The sequence below is a fragment of the Brassica rapa genome, chromosome A01, assembly GCF_000309985.2.
Source record: "Brassica rapa cultivar Chiifu-401-42 chromosome A01, CAAS_Brap_v3.01, whole genome shotgun sequence".
Classification (NCBI taxonomy): Eukaryota; Viridiplantae; Streptophyta; class Magnoliopsida; order Brassicales; family Brassicaceae; genus Brassica; species Brassica rapa.
The window spans coordinates 17,679,141-17,696,040 of NC_024795.2; the positions used below are offsets into that span (position 1 = coordinate 17,679,141).

The window sequence follows — 16,900 nt, forward strand, 5'->3', positions numbered from 1 at the left end:
GTGTTACGCATATCTGGAAGCTTCTGGAGGATGCAGCTGCTTGTCTACCTTCTTAAGCAGCTAGACATGTGTTACTCCTTTACTAGAGAATCCTCCAAGAAGCTCTTGCTAATGTCCTATTGGTTGAATTGGTGGCTGGCCACAAAACTTGTTTTAATTGGATAGATTTGTGGCTGCACACCAATATCTCTCCAATTGGTTGCATGGGACATCCAGGACAGCTCCTGCTTGTAACCCACGACCTATACCTTCTCCTGAGCTCATTCTCCAGCCTATAAATAGCAGACCACCCCCTTAGTCATTTCTCATGCTTAGAACCCTAACCATAGAAGCTCGAAAAAGTCGAAACCCTAAGGTAAAATGTTTTTGTCTTTAGCTTTCTTTTTATTTAGATTTTGTTTTTCTTTTTTTTTTCTTAGTTAGAACTTGGATAGCCTTTCTTATCCTACCCTTCCTGTATTTAAATTTCTAAAGCTCTAGAGTTTTTTGATAAAAGTTTAAAGTGAAGCCGACCGCGAGATAGAAGCGTTTCCAGTTCAAAACTTTCATCTAAGTGTTGAGGTGAGTCTCGGTTATGGGTTATGATTGTTGTGTGTGCGACTAGCGCCTGCAAAACAAGAGTATTGGTTGATGCATTGCTAGGTTGCGCATTTAGATATATAATGATATGATAATGATTGATGTTTGTGAAAGATATTGAGTTATATCGTCGGGCTTCGGCTCGAGGGGTATAACATGATTGTGATACATTGATGTTGTGTTGAATATACTTATGTCATTGCATTATATTGTTTGGGCCTCGGCTCAGATAATATAACATGTATGATCATATCTTAACGGAGAAACCCGTAAATCCACGGACTTGATCCGTGAGAGTCCGACACTCAGGTGGAGTGTCGTGAGAGTCATTGGTGTCCACTCGAGGCCCGTGCCTTGTCTGGGGCCTTACCAAAATTTGTACCGGGCAGGACGCGAAGACACTTGTGATAGGGCTAGTGTAGCTGCATGACGATGCGGCAAGTGTGTTATCTGGGCCATCGGCTTTTTAGACTTTGCGTTTAGAGTCAATGGGCGCAAGAAGGGATGTGTTATGGACTTCGTATCGAGATAGGAACCAATGGCGAGAGGCAGTCCTCGATGATCGATAATGATCTAACTACTCGTGAAGAGTGGATGCTTGTTTACATGATTGCTTTATTTTTGCATTGCATATTTCTTAATATAATTGATCCTTGTTGCTTAATGTTTGATGCATAATGGGGGGATAAATAATTGTTAGGAAACCCGACTCACTGAGCAAAATAGTTGCTCATTAGACTCTTTGTTTTGCAGGTAACCCGTAGTAGTAGGTTCCATTTGGGATCGGAGGAGCACAAAGCTGTTGGTGTAGATTTGCTACCTTTTGCAAACATGTACGTTTTGTAATATGTAAGATATGGTTTTGAACATCGGCCGAGCATGTATAAATTTTGATGTGGTTGAACTTAAAGTATATGTGAATAAAAAAAAGGGTTTGTGAAATGCTTGGATTCTATATGATACTAGTCCTAGTCCGGGACGAACTAACTAACGGTTTCAAACTCGGATTGCAAAGCCTTAACTTGGAATCGCTAGGAAACCCGTTCTTGGACATATGATCTTAGGATTTCGGATCTGATATGGGAACCTCAGATCAAATGTTTGGGCACGTGGTAGTAGTATCTTCGATCTGGTTAGAGTTCTTTAGTTCGTTGTGCATGTTCTTGTTTGATTGGTGCATGACAAACTAATTAACTTTTATTTATTTCGGATCGGGGGTGTTACATGTGTGGTGAATCCATGATCGCACTTAGGAACTTTAGATCTGATTCTTAGCAAGGATATTTTTTGTTTTTCTTCTCCACAGGCGGCACCAAAATATGGATCCTAAAATCCTCACTAAGTATTTGATAGTGATTGTTTGTAAAGATTAGAGAAGAAAAAACGTGGACAACAATATCCTCATAACACAACGAGGTAATTAGATTCTGGTTGATAAAAATGGTCTTTATATATAAGATATGATTGGAGTGAAATGAAGGCTTACAATGGATGATATGAAAACAACAACTAGGATTTAAGGAAATAGTGTAAAGAGAATGAGATCGAGGTCGAGGTCGAGTATGTAGTTCCTAGGGTTTAACGCTCGTGTCATCTCTTCTTCCCGCACTTCTCTTTTTATGATTTCCCCTATCTACTTGTTTTTTTAGATGTGTGGTGGGATCCAAGATTTACGGGATATTTTCTCCCTCGTTCTTATCGTCAGTCCTTGTCTTATTGACTCGGATCTGGGTTTAAACTATATTTTGAGCGTGAGCTTCGGCCTTAGTTTTCTAGGTTGAACCCTCGAGGTTGAGTTCTTTCTACACCTGCCTCGAAGATGGAGCCCGAGCCGTCACTTGGGCCGCTTCCTTATCCCTTTGAGATTTGCGTCCAACACTTATCCCTTTAGGTATTGGATCCAACACCTACCTTCTAGTTTATGTAGATGACATTTTGGTCACTTGAAGTTCATTGACACTAATAAACAACATCACCAAATCGTTGGGAGTCCGGTTTTCACTGAAATAATATGGGAAACCTACATTACTTCTTGGGGATCGAGATGACGAGAAAAATTAGGGGCTTCATATAATGCAGAAGAAATATACATGAGATTTTCTTTCCAGATTCAACATGTTGGATTCAAAACTTGTTACTACACCATTACTAACATCACCAAAACTTACGCTTCACTCGGGTGACCCTCTTTCAAATCCGACTCAATATCGTCAGCTGGTTGGAGGATTACAGAGCTTTCACACGGCTCGAGATTTCCTTTGTAGTAAATCGCCTATGATAATTTATGCATCAACCAACTACCGAGCATTGGACCGCCGCAAAACGAGTCCTCAGGTACCTCTCAAGATCTCTTACTCATGGGATCCTCTTGCGTCAGAAAAATCCATTGACATTACATGTGTACTTTGATGCCGATTGGGCTGGAGAACCGGAAGAATTCGTCTCAAAAAATGCATACATCATTTACATTGGAGGACAACTCATTTCTTGGTCATCGCGGAAGTAAAGAGGTGTTTCGATCCTCAATAGAATCTGAATATAGGTCAGTGGAAAATACAACAGGAAAATTACGATGGGTCTGCTCATTCCTGACTGATTTGGGCATTCAACTACAGCAGGCACCTGTCATATATTGTGATAATGTTGGAACAACCTACATGTGAGCTAACCCCGTCTTCCACACTAGAATGAAACACATCGCAGTCGATTACCATTACATACTGGAGAAAATTCAGTCAGGAGCTTTGTGTGTTACACATGTATCAACTAGAGATCAACTAGCTGATGCACTAACAAAACTCTTTTTAGAATACCGTGTCAAACAGATTGTATCTAGATTGGAATCACTAAAAGTCTTACATATTAAAGGGATAATAGAGTTACCAATAGTATAAAGGCATTAGTGTACATTTACAGTAGCAATACCCTAATACAACACATGTATAAATACAATACATGTATAAATACTTGTACAAAGTCCTCTAATGAGAGTAAGCTTCAATCTAATAGAATTCACATGTCATAAGGAATTAAAGATTAACAAAGACGACAAATTGGGTACTAAGACTGTTTGAATAGAACACTGTTAATAAATCAAAAATATTTTATGTCTATAAATTGTCAGAGGTGTAGAAAAAACAATGATGAATTGGTTTGATTGGCTGGTTTTCTTTTCGATGAGAAATCTTAAACATATGTGGTTTTTTTTTGTAACTTCAAAATTTTTCGCTTGCAAGGAATTGAATATTGATCCCATGGATATAATATAGATGTAGTTACCACGGTGCTACAACGATTCTATAAAAAAAACATGTGTTGATGGTGTAACATGTAGTCCTTTCAGGTTTGGGGTTTTTTGGGTTTACAAGCGCTGGTAGTTCTTTGTATAGAATTTTTATGTTAGAATGGTCTGTGTTACCATAATGATGTACTGATGTATCTTATCTTGATGATCAATGGTTAATATAAGTATCTTTGAGGAAAAAAGAAAAAATTGGTTTCAATCATTCAATCACTAAAAGACTTGCATGCTTTAACTTTTCGCTCTTGGAACTTATATGCAAACTGTTGAGCATATTTTCTAGGTTCAAATTTTAAGCACTTTTTCGTAAACTCGTTTCTTCCTAATCAAATAATTCAATCAACTTGAAGGTTAAATTTTAAATGAATATAAAATTGATATAACCAAGAAATTTAAAATCGAGTATATTAAGACAAATGCCAACTGTAGTAGTTTCATCCAAATGAAATATCGGATAAATATTTCTAAAACATGAACTTGGAAACCTTTGAGATAAGGCCATCACCTGTGTCATCTCTATAAAACCTAATACATACTTTCATATTCTATACACACTTTTTAATTTGTACAGAATTTACTGCTAATAAAAAGAAGTATTAACGATCCTCTTGCATGAGGGAGAAAATATGTAATTTTAAATAGAACTTTTGTTGAATCAAAAAGATCATATATAGAAGACAAACAATACCAAAAGATTTTAGAATCTGAATCGAAACTAATAATTTACCATTTGGTTTTCTTCACATATTAGAGAAGACATTAATTTTAAGACTCAAACTTGATGAAAGAAAAAAGACAAGAGATGGCAAATCAAAAATTTGTCACTAAAAATAATTTAAGACAAAGTAAACATAAGATGACTGGTATTGGCATCTGCCTCGATGAATATGCTTTAAAATCGGTTGTTGTCTTCCATCCAAGGAAAACCTGTTTGCTCACCAATTTTCATCATTTCTTCAACGAATCCCTGTTCCAGATTTTGATTTTGATTCTGATTGTAAGATTCATCCTGAAACGATCGAATAAATTTTTTTTTTTTAAATATTAGTTATCATTTAAAAAATGTATGTTGATGCTAATCATAATATAAGCTCTAACATGATTCATAACCGGAATATATACTTCTTCGTTGCTACTTGTTGAGAGAATACTTGTAACAAAATTGTCATGCGGTAGATCACTACGGTATGAAAAGATTACGGACTTCCACATTTTGGTTAGTTCAGAAGACCTAGGGGGTTTAGAGACCAGAAAGGAAGAGGAACCTGCTTCAGCAATACAGGTTTGTGCTATGTTCATGTCCAGAGCCATTGAGGAAGACTTGCCGATTTCAAATTTTGGATTGTTTAAGGTTTGGTTCTTATGATGAACAAGCTGCTTGAGATATTGATCAATGAAACTACACAACTGAGAATGATCATCATTGTTTAAACTCAAATCTTCCATGTTCCCACTGAGAAACGCGATACATGAGTTCCCTCATGTATTTCTCCTTGTTTTGGTCATTCAGTTTCTGTCTTTTCTTCCTGGCTTTTTCGATCATCTGATGGAGAAATTCTTCCTGGTTCACCGATCTACATGTCTTCTCTTTCTCTGACAACATCTCAAACTTCTCAAATACACTTTTAACCTCTGAGGTCGATTGCCATACCTCTGGGTTAGGGTCGTATTGATTGTAGATGACCGCACATGTATCAACGTCGCAAAGAACATGGAGCTCATAGAGTTTCTGCTTCAATTCTTCCTTCCTTAAGTTTAAAGTTGCTTCCCTTGCCTTGCCATCGGTAATGTAAGTTAGGTCCATCTTTTTCTTCCCCATGATGATTGTATGATACTTTTCTTTCTATGGTTTTCTATATTATGTTTTGTTATGGTAATGAATTTTTTATATAGTTGTCAAAAGCTCCAAATCATTTGTTGTTACTCTGCTCGCTAATTTTACTACCAATGCTAAGTTTCTAATTAATGGAATTTTCCTTAATTAGCTAATGCATATTAATGCTACAAGATAACTTGAAATTTATATGCAAACTGTTGAGCATATTTTCTAGGTTCAAATTTTAAGCACTTCTTCGTAAACTCGTTTCTTCCTAATCAAATAATTCAATCAACTTGAAGGTTAAATTCTAAATGAATATAAAATTGATATAACCAAGAAATTTAAAATCGAGTATATTAAGACAAATGCCAACTGTAGTAGTTTCATCCAAATGAAATATCGGATAAATATTTCTAAAACATGAACTTGGAAACCTTTGAGATAAGGCCATCGCCTGTGTCATCTCTATAAAACCTAATACATACTTTCATATTCTATACACACTTTTTAATTTGTACAGAATTTACTGCTGATAAAAAGAAGTATTAACGATCCTCTTGCATGAGGGAGAAAATATGTAATTTTAAATAGAACTTTTGTTGAATCAAAAAGATCCTATATAGAAGACAAACAATACCAAAGGATTTTAGAATCTGAATTGAAACTAATAATTTACCATTTGGTTTTCTTCACATATTAGAGAAGACATTAATTTGAAGACTCAAACTTGATGCAAGAAAAAAGACAAGAGATGGCAAACCAAAAATTTGTCACTAAAAATCATTTAAGACAAAGTAAACATAAGATGACTGGTATTGGCATCTGCCTCGATGAATATGCTTTAAAATCGGTTGTTGTCTTCCATCCAAGGAAAACCTGTTTGCTCACCAATTTTCATCATTTCTTCAACGAATTCCTGTTCCAGATTTTGGTTTTGATTCTGATGGTAAAATTCATCCTGAACCGATCGAATAATATTTTTTTTTTAAATATTGGTTATAATTTAAAAAATGTATGTTGATGCTAATCATAATATAAGCTCTAACCTGATTCATAACCGGAATATATACTTCTTCGTTGCTACTTGTTGAGGGAATACTTGTAACAAAATTGTCATGCGGTAAATCACTACGGTATGAAAAGATTACTGACTTCCACATTTTGGTTAGTTCAGAAGACCTAGGGGGTTTAGAGACCAGAAAGGAAGAGGAACCTGCTTCAGCAATAGAGGTTTGTGCTATGTTCATGTCCAGAGCCATTGAGGAAGACTGGCCGATTTCAAAGTTTGGATTGTTTAAGGTTTGGTTCTTATGATGAACAAGCTGCTTGAGATATTGATCAATGAAACTACACAACTCAGAATGATCATCATTGTTTAAACTCAAATCTTCCATGTTCCCACTGAGAAACGCGAACATGAGTTCCCTCATGTATTTCTCCTTGTTTTGGTCATTCAGTTTCTGTCTTTTCCTCCTGGCTTTTTCGATCATCTGATGGAGAAATTCTTCATGGTTCACCGATCTACATGTCTTCTCTTTCTCTGACAACATCTCAAACTTCTCAAATACACTTTTAACCTCTGAGGTCGATTGCCATACCTCTGGATTAGGGTCGTATTGATTGTAGATGACCGCACATGTATCAACGTCGCAAAGAACATGGAGCTCATAGAGTTTCTGCTTCAATTCTTCCTTCCTTAAGTTTAAAGTTGCTTCCCTTGCCTTGCCATCGGTAATGTAAGTTAGGTCCATCTTTTTCTTCCCCATGATGATTGTATGATACTTTTCTTTCTATGGTTTTCTATATTATGTTTTGTTATGGTAATGAATTTTTATATAGTTGTCAAAAGCTCCAAATCATTTGTTGTTACTCTGCTCGCTAATTTTACTACCAATGCTAAGTTTCTAATTAATGGAATTTTCCTTAATTAGCTAATGCATATTAATGCTACAAGATAACTTGAAATTTATATGCAAACTGTTGAGCATATTTTCTAGGTTCAAATTTTAAGCACTTCTTCGTAAACTCGTTTCTTCCTAATCAAATAATTCAATCAACTTGAAGGTTAAATTCTAAATGAATATAAAATTGATATAACCAAGAAATTTAAAATCGAGTATATTAAGACAAATGCCAACTGTAGTAGTTTCATCCAAATGAAATATCGGATAAATATTTCTAAAACATGAACTTGGAAACCTTTGAGATAAGGCTGTCGCCTGTGTCATCTCTATAAAACCTAATACATACTTTCATATTCTATACACACTTTTTAATTTGTACAGAATTTACTGCTGATAAAAAGAAGTATTAACGATCCTCTTGCATGAGGGAGAAAATATGAAATTTTAAATAGAACTTTTGTTGAATCAAAAAGATCCTATATAGAAGACAAACAATACCAAAGGATTTTAGAATCTGAATTGAAACTAATAATTTACCATTTGGTTTTCTTCACATATTAGAGAAGACATTAATTTGAAGACTCAAACTTGATGCAAGAAAAAAGACAAGAGATGGCAAACCAAAAATTTGTCACTAAAAATCATTTAAGACAAAGTAAACATAAGATGACTGGTATTGGCATCTGCCTCGATGAATATGCTTTAAAATCGGTTGTTGTCTTCCATCCAAGGAAAACCTGTTTGCTCACCAATTTTCATCATTTCTTCAACGAATCCCTGTTCCAGATTTTGATTTTGATTCTGATGGTAAGATTCATCCTGAAACGATCGAATAATATTTTTTTTTTAAATATTGGTTATCATTTAAAAAATGTATGTTGATGCTAATCATAATATAAGCTCTAACCTGATTCATAACCGGAATATATACTTCTTCGTTGCTACTTGTTGAGGGAATACTTGTAACAAAATTGTCATGCGGTAAATCACTACGGTATGAAAAGATTACGGACTTCCACATTTTGGTTAGTTCAGAAGACCTAGGGGGTTTAGAGACCAGAAAGGAAGAGGAACCTGCTTCAGCAATAGAGGTTTGTGCTATGTTCATGTCCAGAGCCATTGAGGAAGACTGGCCGATTTCAAAGTTTGGATTGTTTAAGGTTTGGTTCTTATGATGAACAAGCTGCTTGAGATATTGATCAATGAAACTACACAACTCAGAATGATCATCATTGTTTAAACTCAAATCTTCCATGTTCCCACTGAGAAACGCGAACATGAGTTCCCTCATGTATTTCTCCTTGTTTTGGTCATTCAGTTTCTGTCTTTTCCTCCTGGCTTTTTCGATCATCTGATGGAGAAATTCTTCATGGTTCACCGATCTACATGTCTTCTCTTTCTCTGACAACATCTCAAACTTCTCAAATACACTTTTAACCTCTGAGGTCGATTGCCATACCTCTGGATTAGGGTCGTATTGATTGTAGATGACCGCACATGTATCAACGTCGCAAAGAACATGGAGCTCATAGAGTTTCTGCTTCAATTCTTCCTTCCTTAAGTTGAAAGTTGCTTCCCTTGCCCTGCCATCGGTAATGTAAGTTAGGTCCATCTTTTTCTTCCCCATGATGATTGTATGATACTTTTCTTTCTATGGTTTTCTATATTATGTTTTGTTATCGTAATGAATTTTTATATAGTTGTCAAAAGCTCCAAATCATTTGTTGTTACTCTGCTCGCTAATTTTACTCCCAATGCTAAGTTTCTAATTAATGGAATTTTCCTTAATTAGTTAATGCATATTAATGCTACAAGATAACTTGAAATTTATTGGTGTTGACAAGGGTTATTGTCAAGGATATCTTCACTTTGTACTGTGATATGCACATTATTTATAAAAATGTCATTTTCTAAATATGATACAAATATCTTTCATTTATTTTTTGAGATTTTTATACCTTTTTAATAAAATATTTTTTTTTCTTTCGTGGGGGGGGGGGGGGGGGGAGGGGGAGGGAGGGAGGGGTTATAATGAAATGAAAACATTTTCCAATCAATCAAAATAAACCAACTGAAAACAAGTGAAAACCATAAACTGAAAACAATTAAACCAACTGGTATTGACCAAGCCTTGTGGAGTGGAATCAGAGATGAGAATATCAGCAAATTAATTTAAATTATGAATTAATTTAAATTAAGCTAATATGAGCATTGCCCTCATTCAAAGTCTGGTGTATTATAGGAAAGGCTTGGTAGACTAGATATACTGATCATACAAACACGAAGTGACCATTCCTCGTACTTTTTCCTCACCACACAGTACTGGAATTGACCATAGTTCACCAGTTTTCCGATAGGTCACACATCATTTGATTTCTCCAGCTCAAACACACTTAGCACTGAAGTTCTCTTCGGATTGTTAACCCATGTCATAGGTAGCCAAATAAATTCTTCGAAGCCTTTTCCACCTAATCTACTACCACAAAACCGGAGTACTACATTCACCACCACTAGTAGAGTGCAACGTCTTCTTTGTACATCTAGGCTGTCACTCTCGATGGTGTGAATCCACTAGACTCCACACTCTCATCCGGGTTTGGTTATGATACCAATTGTATTGCCCCGATCCTTTAACGTCTGTGACCCCTCCCCCCCCCCCCCCCCACGTCCACTCTCAGCCCGTGAGCTTCACCCTTATTTGACGTCTGGTGCATTATCGGAATTTGATATATTGATCCTGTAAACATGACCTGACCGTTCCCTGCGCTTTATCGTCACTCTAATGGTACCGGGATTGACTAGATTTCACAAGCTTCTTAATAGGTCATCCATCCTTTTATTACTCTAGCTCAAGCATGCTTAACTCTAGAGTTCTTTTCGGATGGTTAACCGAGAAGGTAAGTGAACTTTGTGATATAGGTAGCCAAATCAATTCTTATAATCCTTTCCCACCTAATCTACTATCTGATTGAATCTCAAATATTACAATTACCACTGTTAACTTGACAGGAGCAAAGATTCATTTTTAGTGTATCACTATCACAAACCCAAAGTACTACGTGGGTGACCTATCAGGGCGCTTGTGCATTCTAGTCAATTTTGTACCGTTTTGAGTAATGACAAAGCACGTGGAACGGTCATGTCGTGTTTCCATGGTCAGTTATCAAGTCTTACGAGCCTTTCCGATAATGCACCAAATATCAAATGAGGGTGAGACTCACGGACCAAGAGTGGACCTGGGGGCTCACAAACGTTGGTGGGTCGGGGCTTTAAAATTGGTATCTGAGCCAAAACCATATGAGAGTGTGGAGTCGAGTGGACTCACACCATCGGGGATGAGGGTCCAAATGTGCAACGAAAACGTTGCACTATGCTAGTGGGGTGAATGTAGTACCCCGGGTTTGTGATAGTAGATTAGGTGGAATGGGTTTCTAAGAATTTATTTGGTTACCTATGACTCAAAGTGCACTTTTATTTTCGGTTAATCATCCAGAGAGAACTCCAGAGTTAAGTGTGCTTGAGCTGTAGAAATCAAAGGATAGGTGACCTATCGGAAAGCTGGTGCAATCCCGGTACCATGTGGTAATGCAAGGATTTGTGGCCTTTGTGGTGGAACTGGAGTTTAACGGTGGCTCTTTTGCACAAGAAAGTAAATCTGAAAAGAAAAGAGAGAAAGACTGGAAAGAAGGAAAAAAATTATGAAATTAAAAAGATAATGTTGACAACTCTTCTCCATCATTCGTTTGATATATAGATAAAATTAAGAGATAATTTGCTAGATATACACAAATGGGAACAAAATTAGCTAACTACCCAAAACCATTAAAAACTCATGTTTACTGTAGACAATTGTCTCCTTCTTTCCCGTTTTACCCCTGCCCGAAATTTCCATCATCTTCTTTTTCTTTCCCCATGTTCTCACCATTTTCATTTCAAATAAATAGATCTTCTTCTTAAATCTCCAAATCAGCACTTATTTTGTTTCTGGCACTAATCATAAGTCATGTTTTCCTCTTCTTAAACTCCAAACCTTCCAAAGGATTTTACCGACTCCACAATCTCTAACTATTTCGGAAGATAGAGAAACACACAATGTATAAAGAGAAAAAAAAAACACAGTAAATTATTAATATGCTACCAATATACATTTAATGCTAAGCTGAAACATTATACAATTGTTTGATTTATATATAATACAATAATTGTTAAGAATATATAAACTACTAAGTTAGCATGATAATCTATTTTTTACCATTTAAAAATATATATATATCAAGTGTCGATATGTATTTTTAAGATCTTGGCAACCAATTTTAAAAAACTATAACAAGTTTTATAACAGCTAACCAAACATGTATCGGTTAATGGAAATATATTATATAAAATGTAATTTCTAAGTTTTAATGTGCAATGTTATATAACTTATTAGACCGGTAACCAATTTCGTACCATTTAACAAAATATATATCAGGTGTTGATATGTATTTTTAAGATCTTGGCAAACAACTTAAGAAACGATAACATGTTTTATAACAACTAACTAAACATGTATCAATTAATGGAATCATATATTATATAAAATGTAACTGCTAAGTTTTGACGTGCAATGTTATATGACTTTTTAGACCGGTAACCAGTTTCGTATCATTTAACAAACTATGTATCAACCAATGTCGCTATTTATTAAAATCTTATTAATCATTTTAAATATCTTTAGAAAAGATTATAACAGCTAAGCAAATATTTACCTACTCACTATACTGGACTAGCACCTCCATCATCTTCATCGTGGTCTTCACCAAACCACTAACTTCCGAGATCCGATTCCCGAGTTCTTACAAAATCCATCTCTGTTTCCTCACCAATCGCTGTGTGGTGGTTGTCAATCTTGACTTTCTTGTCACCGGATCCCGTCGTAACTGTTGGATCTTTCACCATGGTTCGGATTCTGGGTTGCGGACTCTCTAACTTTTGAATCGGATTCGGGAGGCAGGGAAACAGGGGTGGATTTCTTATCGGCGGAGATGGTCAAAGTCGCGTAATCGCCGCCGTAGGAGTAACGTGAGTGACAGCGTTGGCATTGGCATGATCTGGAGGGTTTAAGTACAAAATTAACAATGGATCCCAAAGTGATATTTCTTTGGAAGGTGTGTATTTTGAAATGGAAGAAGAACGAGAGAAAGAAAGAAGAAGAAGATTGTTTGGTCAGGAGAAATGTGGGGACACAAGAGAGGGAAAGAGAGAGAAGGAAATGAGAGTTTGGGCAGGGGCAATATTGGATTATAGATTTGTCAATAGTGTCATCGGGTAATTTGCAAATTATGGTCGAAAGGGTGTATATACACCCTAATTTCTCTAAAATTAAAGACGAATAGTTTTATGCTCACAACCATTTTGTCCAAAATCTTTTTTCCATTACACGTTTCAGTTTGATCAAATTAAAACAAAAAATTATATATATATTGTCGATTGCAAAATTGTAAATATAGTTAGATCGATAAATCTATTTAGTCACTAAACCAAAAAAACTATTTATATGTTTGTTTGTTTTTAAGATTGCAGACGATAATTCAATTATTCTAAAGGTCATTTAAAAAAAATCAGCTGTAAATTAAATTAATTTTTACATAGAAATTTGAATGAACAAGATAAAATACTATTTTGATCATATCTAAAGTTTAATTAACTTTTATTCGTGTAGTTTGCTTTCTTGAACATAATTTTTTCAGTTATGGAAATTAAATAATATTAGTACAAATAATTTTAGTTCGTTCATAATAAATAAAACAAAACAAAAATTTTATTTACCTACCATAATATATTTGTGTAACCGGTTCATTGTATATTTAAGGTATATTTAAATTCATATGAAACCAAAACTTAATTTAAAATTATAGAAAACAATATAACCTCCATTAGTACACTTTAATATAAACTCAAATTTTTGTAAAATGAAACAACATGAATACCATTTAAAACACTCACGGTATATCAATACCACAACTTTTTAATATAGAGACAATTTTTTTTTTTTTTGGAAAACATAAACAAGTATTGTAAACAAGAAAATTTTATCTTATTACATATAATCTCTCATGACCTAAAACTTTCTAAAAGACAAAAAATTATTATCATACACATTTCTTGCAAATGAAATCCTAAAACACAAACAACAAAATTATACAAAAAATAATAATTTAGATCACAAGTAAAGTATATACCACCCCTAAGGCGAACCGATCCTAGTATTACTAGATAAACAAAAGGAAAAACATCTCTATACCACATGAACAAAAGTTTATATATTACAAATGAGTAACGGTACTTGGATCAGTACCGTTATATTCGAGTGTATGAAGCAAAAACATGCAACAAAGCTCGCTTAGCTTCACAAATACTTTAAACGACATAAAAATGTTAGCAAAACAAACCTGTCTCTTGTACACAAATTAAATGAATCATATAGATCCTCAGCTTAATGGTATATGCAATTTACTCGGGTTTGCAGGGAAGGCATTTCTTGTCTGTCAAAAGAGATGGACCAGACCCTATCTTTCACTTCTGTTGTCCCGATGTCATTGCCTTGAGCTTCTCCTCCAAAATGTCCTTCTCGAGACCGTACATTCTGTTCAAAGCATGCATATTCTCAAGGGTCTCGCTCAGCGTTCTACTGTCACTCCCGTCACATCTCAAATGCTGCATTGGACCATGTAAGAACCTGTTCACGATTCCTCGGCTTAAGTCATCAACAGCTCTCGTCGTTTTCTTGTTGATGTCATCTCCCATTTTGGACATGCACTTCTCCAGCTCCGCCATTCTGATTCTCTCTGCATAAGCTCTCAACTTCTTGATGGTAGGAACCGTCTCTAGCGAATCCCTCCACGCTTCAAACTGGTTAGATTCCTCTGCGATTATGGTCTGAGCTTCCATCGCTTTCCTCAACCTGTCTTCTTTATTGGCCGCAACTACTTCCTTGAGGTCGTCCACATTGTAAACCCGCGCGGTCTCCACTTCATTGACACAAGACCCCACGTTTCTCGGAACAGAGATGTCAACAAAAAGCCTGACTCCTCCGATCTCCGGAGAAGCAGGAGGGAGAGTCTCCACGTGCTCCTTCAAGAACAATGGCGACTCAGAGGCTGTGCTGGTGAAAACAACATCCGCTTCAGCAGCAGAAGCTAGCATCTCATCGAGAGGACGATACGTAATCTCAACGCCAGGGATCTCCTCGCGTATGGCTGTAACTCTCTCTTCGCTTCTGTTGACCACCACCATCTTGTTGCAACCTTTGGCTACCAAATGCTTTATTACAAGCTTCCCCATCTTCCCTGCCCCGATGATCAACATCCTAGCTGACGCGAGTGAAGATTCCGGAAGCTTCATCAGGGCAAGTTCGACGGCTGCTGAGCTGACGGACACAGCCCCAGCAGCGATGTTTGTCTCTGTTCTGACACGCTTCCCAACTGTTATGGCGTGTTTGAACAGGCCGCTGATGTTCCTCCCAAAGCCATTCACTCCTTGACCAACTTTCACGACTTGTTTCACCTGTGCAAGGATCTGACCTTCTCCCAGGACGAGAGAGTCAAGACCAGCTGAGACTTCGAATATGTGCTGCGTAGCGTCCTTGTTGTACAGCAGAAAACGGTGCTGACATATCTCCGAAACTGGGATTCCACTTGTCTGCCAACAGAAACATGATAATGTTAACACTTGTTACAAACTGAAACATGATCTAAGGAAAGTAAAGTAGTACCTTAGACATCCATTCAGTGACTTCTTTGACTCCACGGTGCTGAGAAAGAGCCAAAACATAAATCTCCATACGGTTGCAAGTACTGAGGACAGCAGCCTCTTCGATGTGATTCAAACCGCACAATTCACCAATAGCTCGGGGCCATTCAGCTTCAGGGATAGCAAGCTTCTCACGCATCTCAACGGGAGCTGTGTGAATGCTGAGACCAATCACCACAATGCTACTTCTCTCCTTTGTATATCCTGATTAAGAAAAAAAAGAGAGCTGCAACATCAATCACTAGCAAAACTAAAGATTTAAACTTTATTAGAGAGAGAGAGAGAAAGCTTACTGTCGGGTGCAGAGTTCTTGAGTTGTTCGAGAGCAGAGATGGTTGCAGAATCAGACGGAGAAAGCTCGCAACGTGCTCTATGGATGAGACCACGTCTGGTTCTGTTGTTGTTCCTCGGAACACCAATGAGACCCAATGGTGTTTGCAAAGTAGACGTAGACGATAGATTCAATAAAGTCTCAAGCTTTGGGCAACCCACCAAGGCATTTGAAACCGCCATAGAAACCCAAATCTCAGATCTCTCTTTGCCTGGTAAGGAATCGAGCAGAGGAAGGAGGAGATCGTTGATTGGAACAGTTTGGGTCCGGTTTGGTTCAAGAGATGTGTGAGAAAATTGGAAATGGAAAGATTTTGAGATTTTGATGAAATTTGATTGGCGTATGGAGAACACGTTTTATCCACACTCGTTGTTGTTTTGGTGGCCTTTCTACTTCCACGCCAACTTTTATTTTATTTATTTGTTATTTTCCTATTAGACTTGTGACTCTTATGAAATCTATGCTCATAACATTTTCTTTGTTTTTTCAATGAAGAAAAAAGTTAAGAAAATATGTGTGCATGCAAATGATCCGGATATCTGAAAAGAATCTATGCAGATTTAGGAGAACCATATGAAAGTTTAAGAAGTTATAAATTAAAGAAATCTTGGGTATTTTTAGTTAAAATAAAAGTTGAATAAGTATATTTTAATCATCTATTAACTTAAGATTTTGAACATTTTTAATGCATAGAGATATGTAAATATTTTTTGTTTGGGACGTATATGGGAACTGCTAACATAAATTTATTTTTGAAAGTTAATTTGCGTTTTTAAAATGAATATAAATTTTTATTACTGTTGGTGTTACATTATTTTTTTTTACGAAATGGTATTAGACTATTTTTGGTAAGTTTCCGGATGAATGTGTTCGTCGGTTATACATTATGAAATGTCTAATTACATGTCAAAATTGAAATTGTTTTGAATGAGAAATGAAAGTTCAAATTGAGTGTCATATATCACTTTGGATATTTGGGTTTGAACTGGATTTAAGTTTATTAGTTAGACATTATGTCTTATATTTATTTTAAATCATATTCATGGTTATCTTTTATATTAGTTTAAATATCAAAATGTGAACCCATTGCAAAATATATTATTAACTTTGATTTTATCAAAAAGATAGTAATAATGATTTTGATAAAATATTTCCTTATGATAATTAATATGTAT

The 16,900-nt window shown here is 35.9% G+C and overlaps 4 protein-coding genes across 4 annotated transcripts; all 4 read right to left on the reverse strand.

Annotated features, from left to right (window-relative positions):
- Positions 1 to 398: 398 nt before the first annotated feature.
- On the reverse strand, positions 399 to 11,238 carry LOC103829542 (agamous-like MADS-box protein AGL80). Its single transcript, XM_033278183.1, has 2 exons — positions 8,511 to 11,238; positions 399 to 8,422 (listed from the first exon to the last, which is right to left on the reverse strand). The coding sequence occupies exons 1-2, from the start codon at positions 9,228 to 9,230 to the stop codon at positions 8,306 to 8,308; spliced, it is 837 nt and encodes a 278-aa protein (XP_033134074.1). The 5' UTR covers positions 9,231 to 11,238; the 3' UTR covers positions 399 to 8,305.
- On the reverse strand, positions 5,301 to 5,699 carry LOC117126795 (agamous-like MADS-box protein AGL80). The gene has a single exon (XM_033275909.1). It carries the CDS (start codon positions 5,697 to 5,699, stop codon positions 5,301 to 5,303), a length of 399 nt encoding a protein of 132 aa, XP_033131800.1.
- On the reverse strand, positions 6,751 to 7,465 carry LOC103829532 (agamous-like MADS-box protein AGL80). The gene is made up of 2 exons (XM_033275916.1): positions 6,913 to 7,465; positions 6,751 to 6,797 (listed from the first exon to the last, which is right to left on the reverse strand). Exons 1-2 carry the CDS (start codon positions 7,463 to 7,465, stop codon positions 6,751 to 6,753), a joined length of 600 nt encoding a protein of 199 aa, XP_033131807.1.
- Positions 11,239 to 13,859: 2,621 nt separating the features above from the next.
- Positions 13,860 to 16,049, reverse strand: LOC103828941 (glutamyl-tRNA reductase 1, chloroplastic). The gene is made up of 3 exons (XM_009104579.3): positions 15,688 to 16,049; positions 15,357 to 15,598; positions 13,860 to 15,283 (listed from the first exon to the last, which is right to left on the reverse strand). Exons 1-3 carry the CDS (start codon positions 15,905 to 15,907, stop codon positions 14,159 to 14,161), a joined length of 1,587 nt encoding a protein of 528 aa, XP_009102827.1. The 5' UTR covers positions 15,908 to 16,049; the 3' UTR covers positions 13,860 to 14,158.
- Between the last annotated feature and the right edge of the window lie 851 nt (positions 16,050 to 16,900).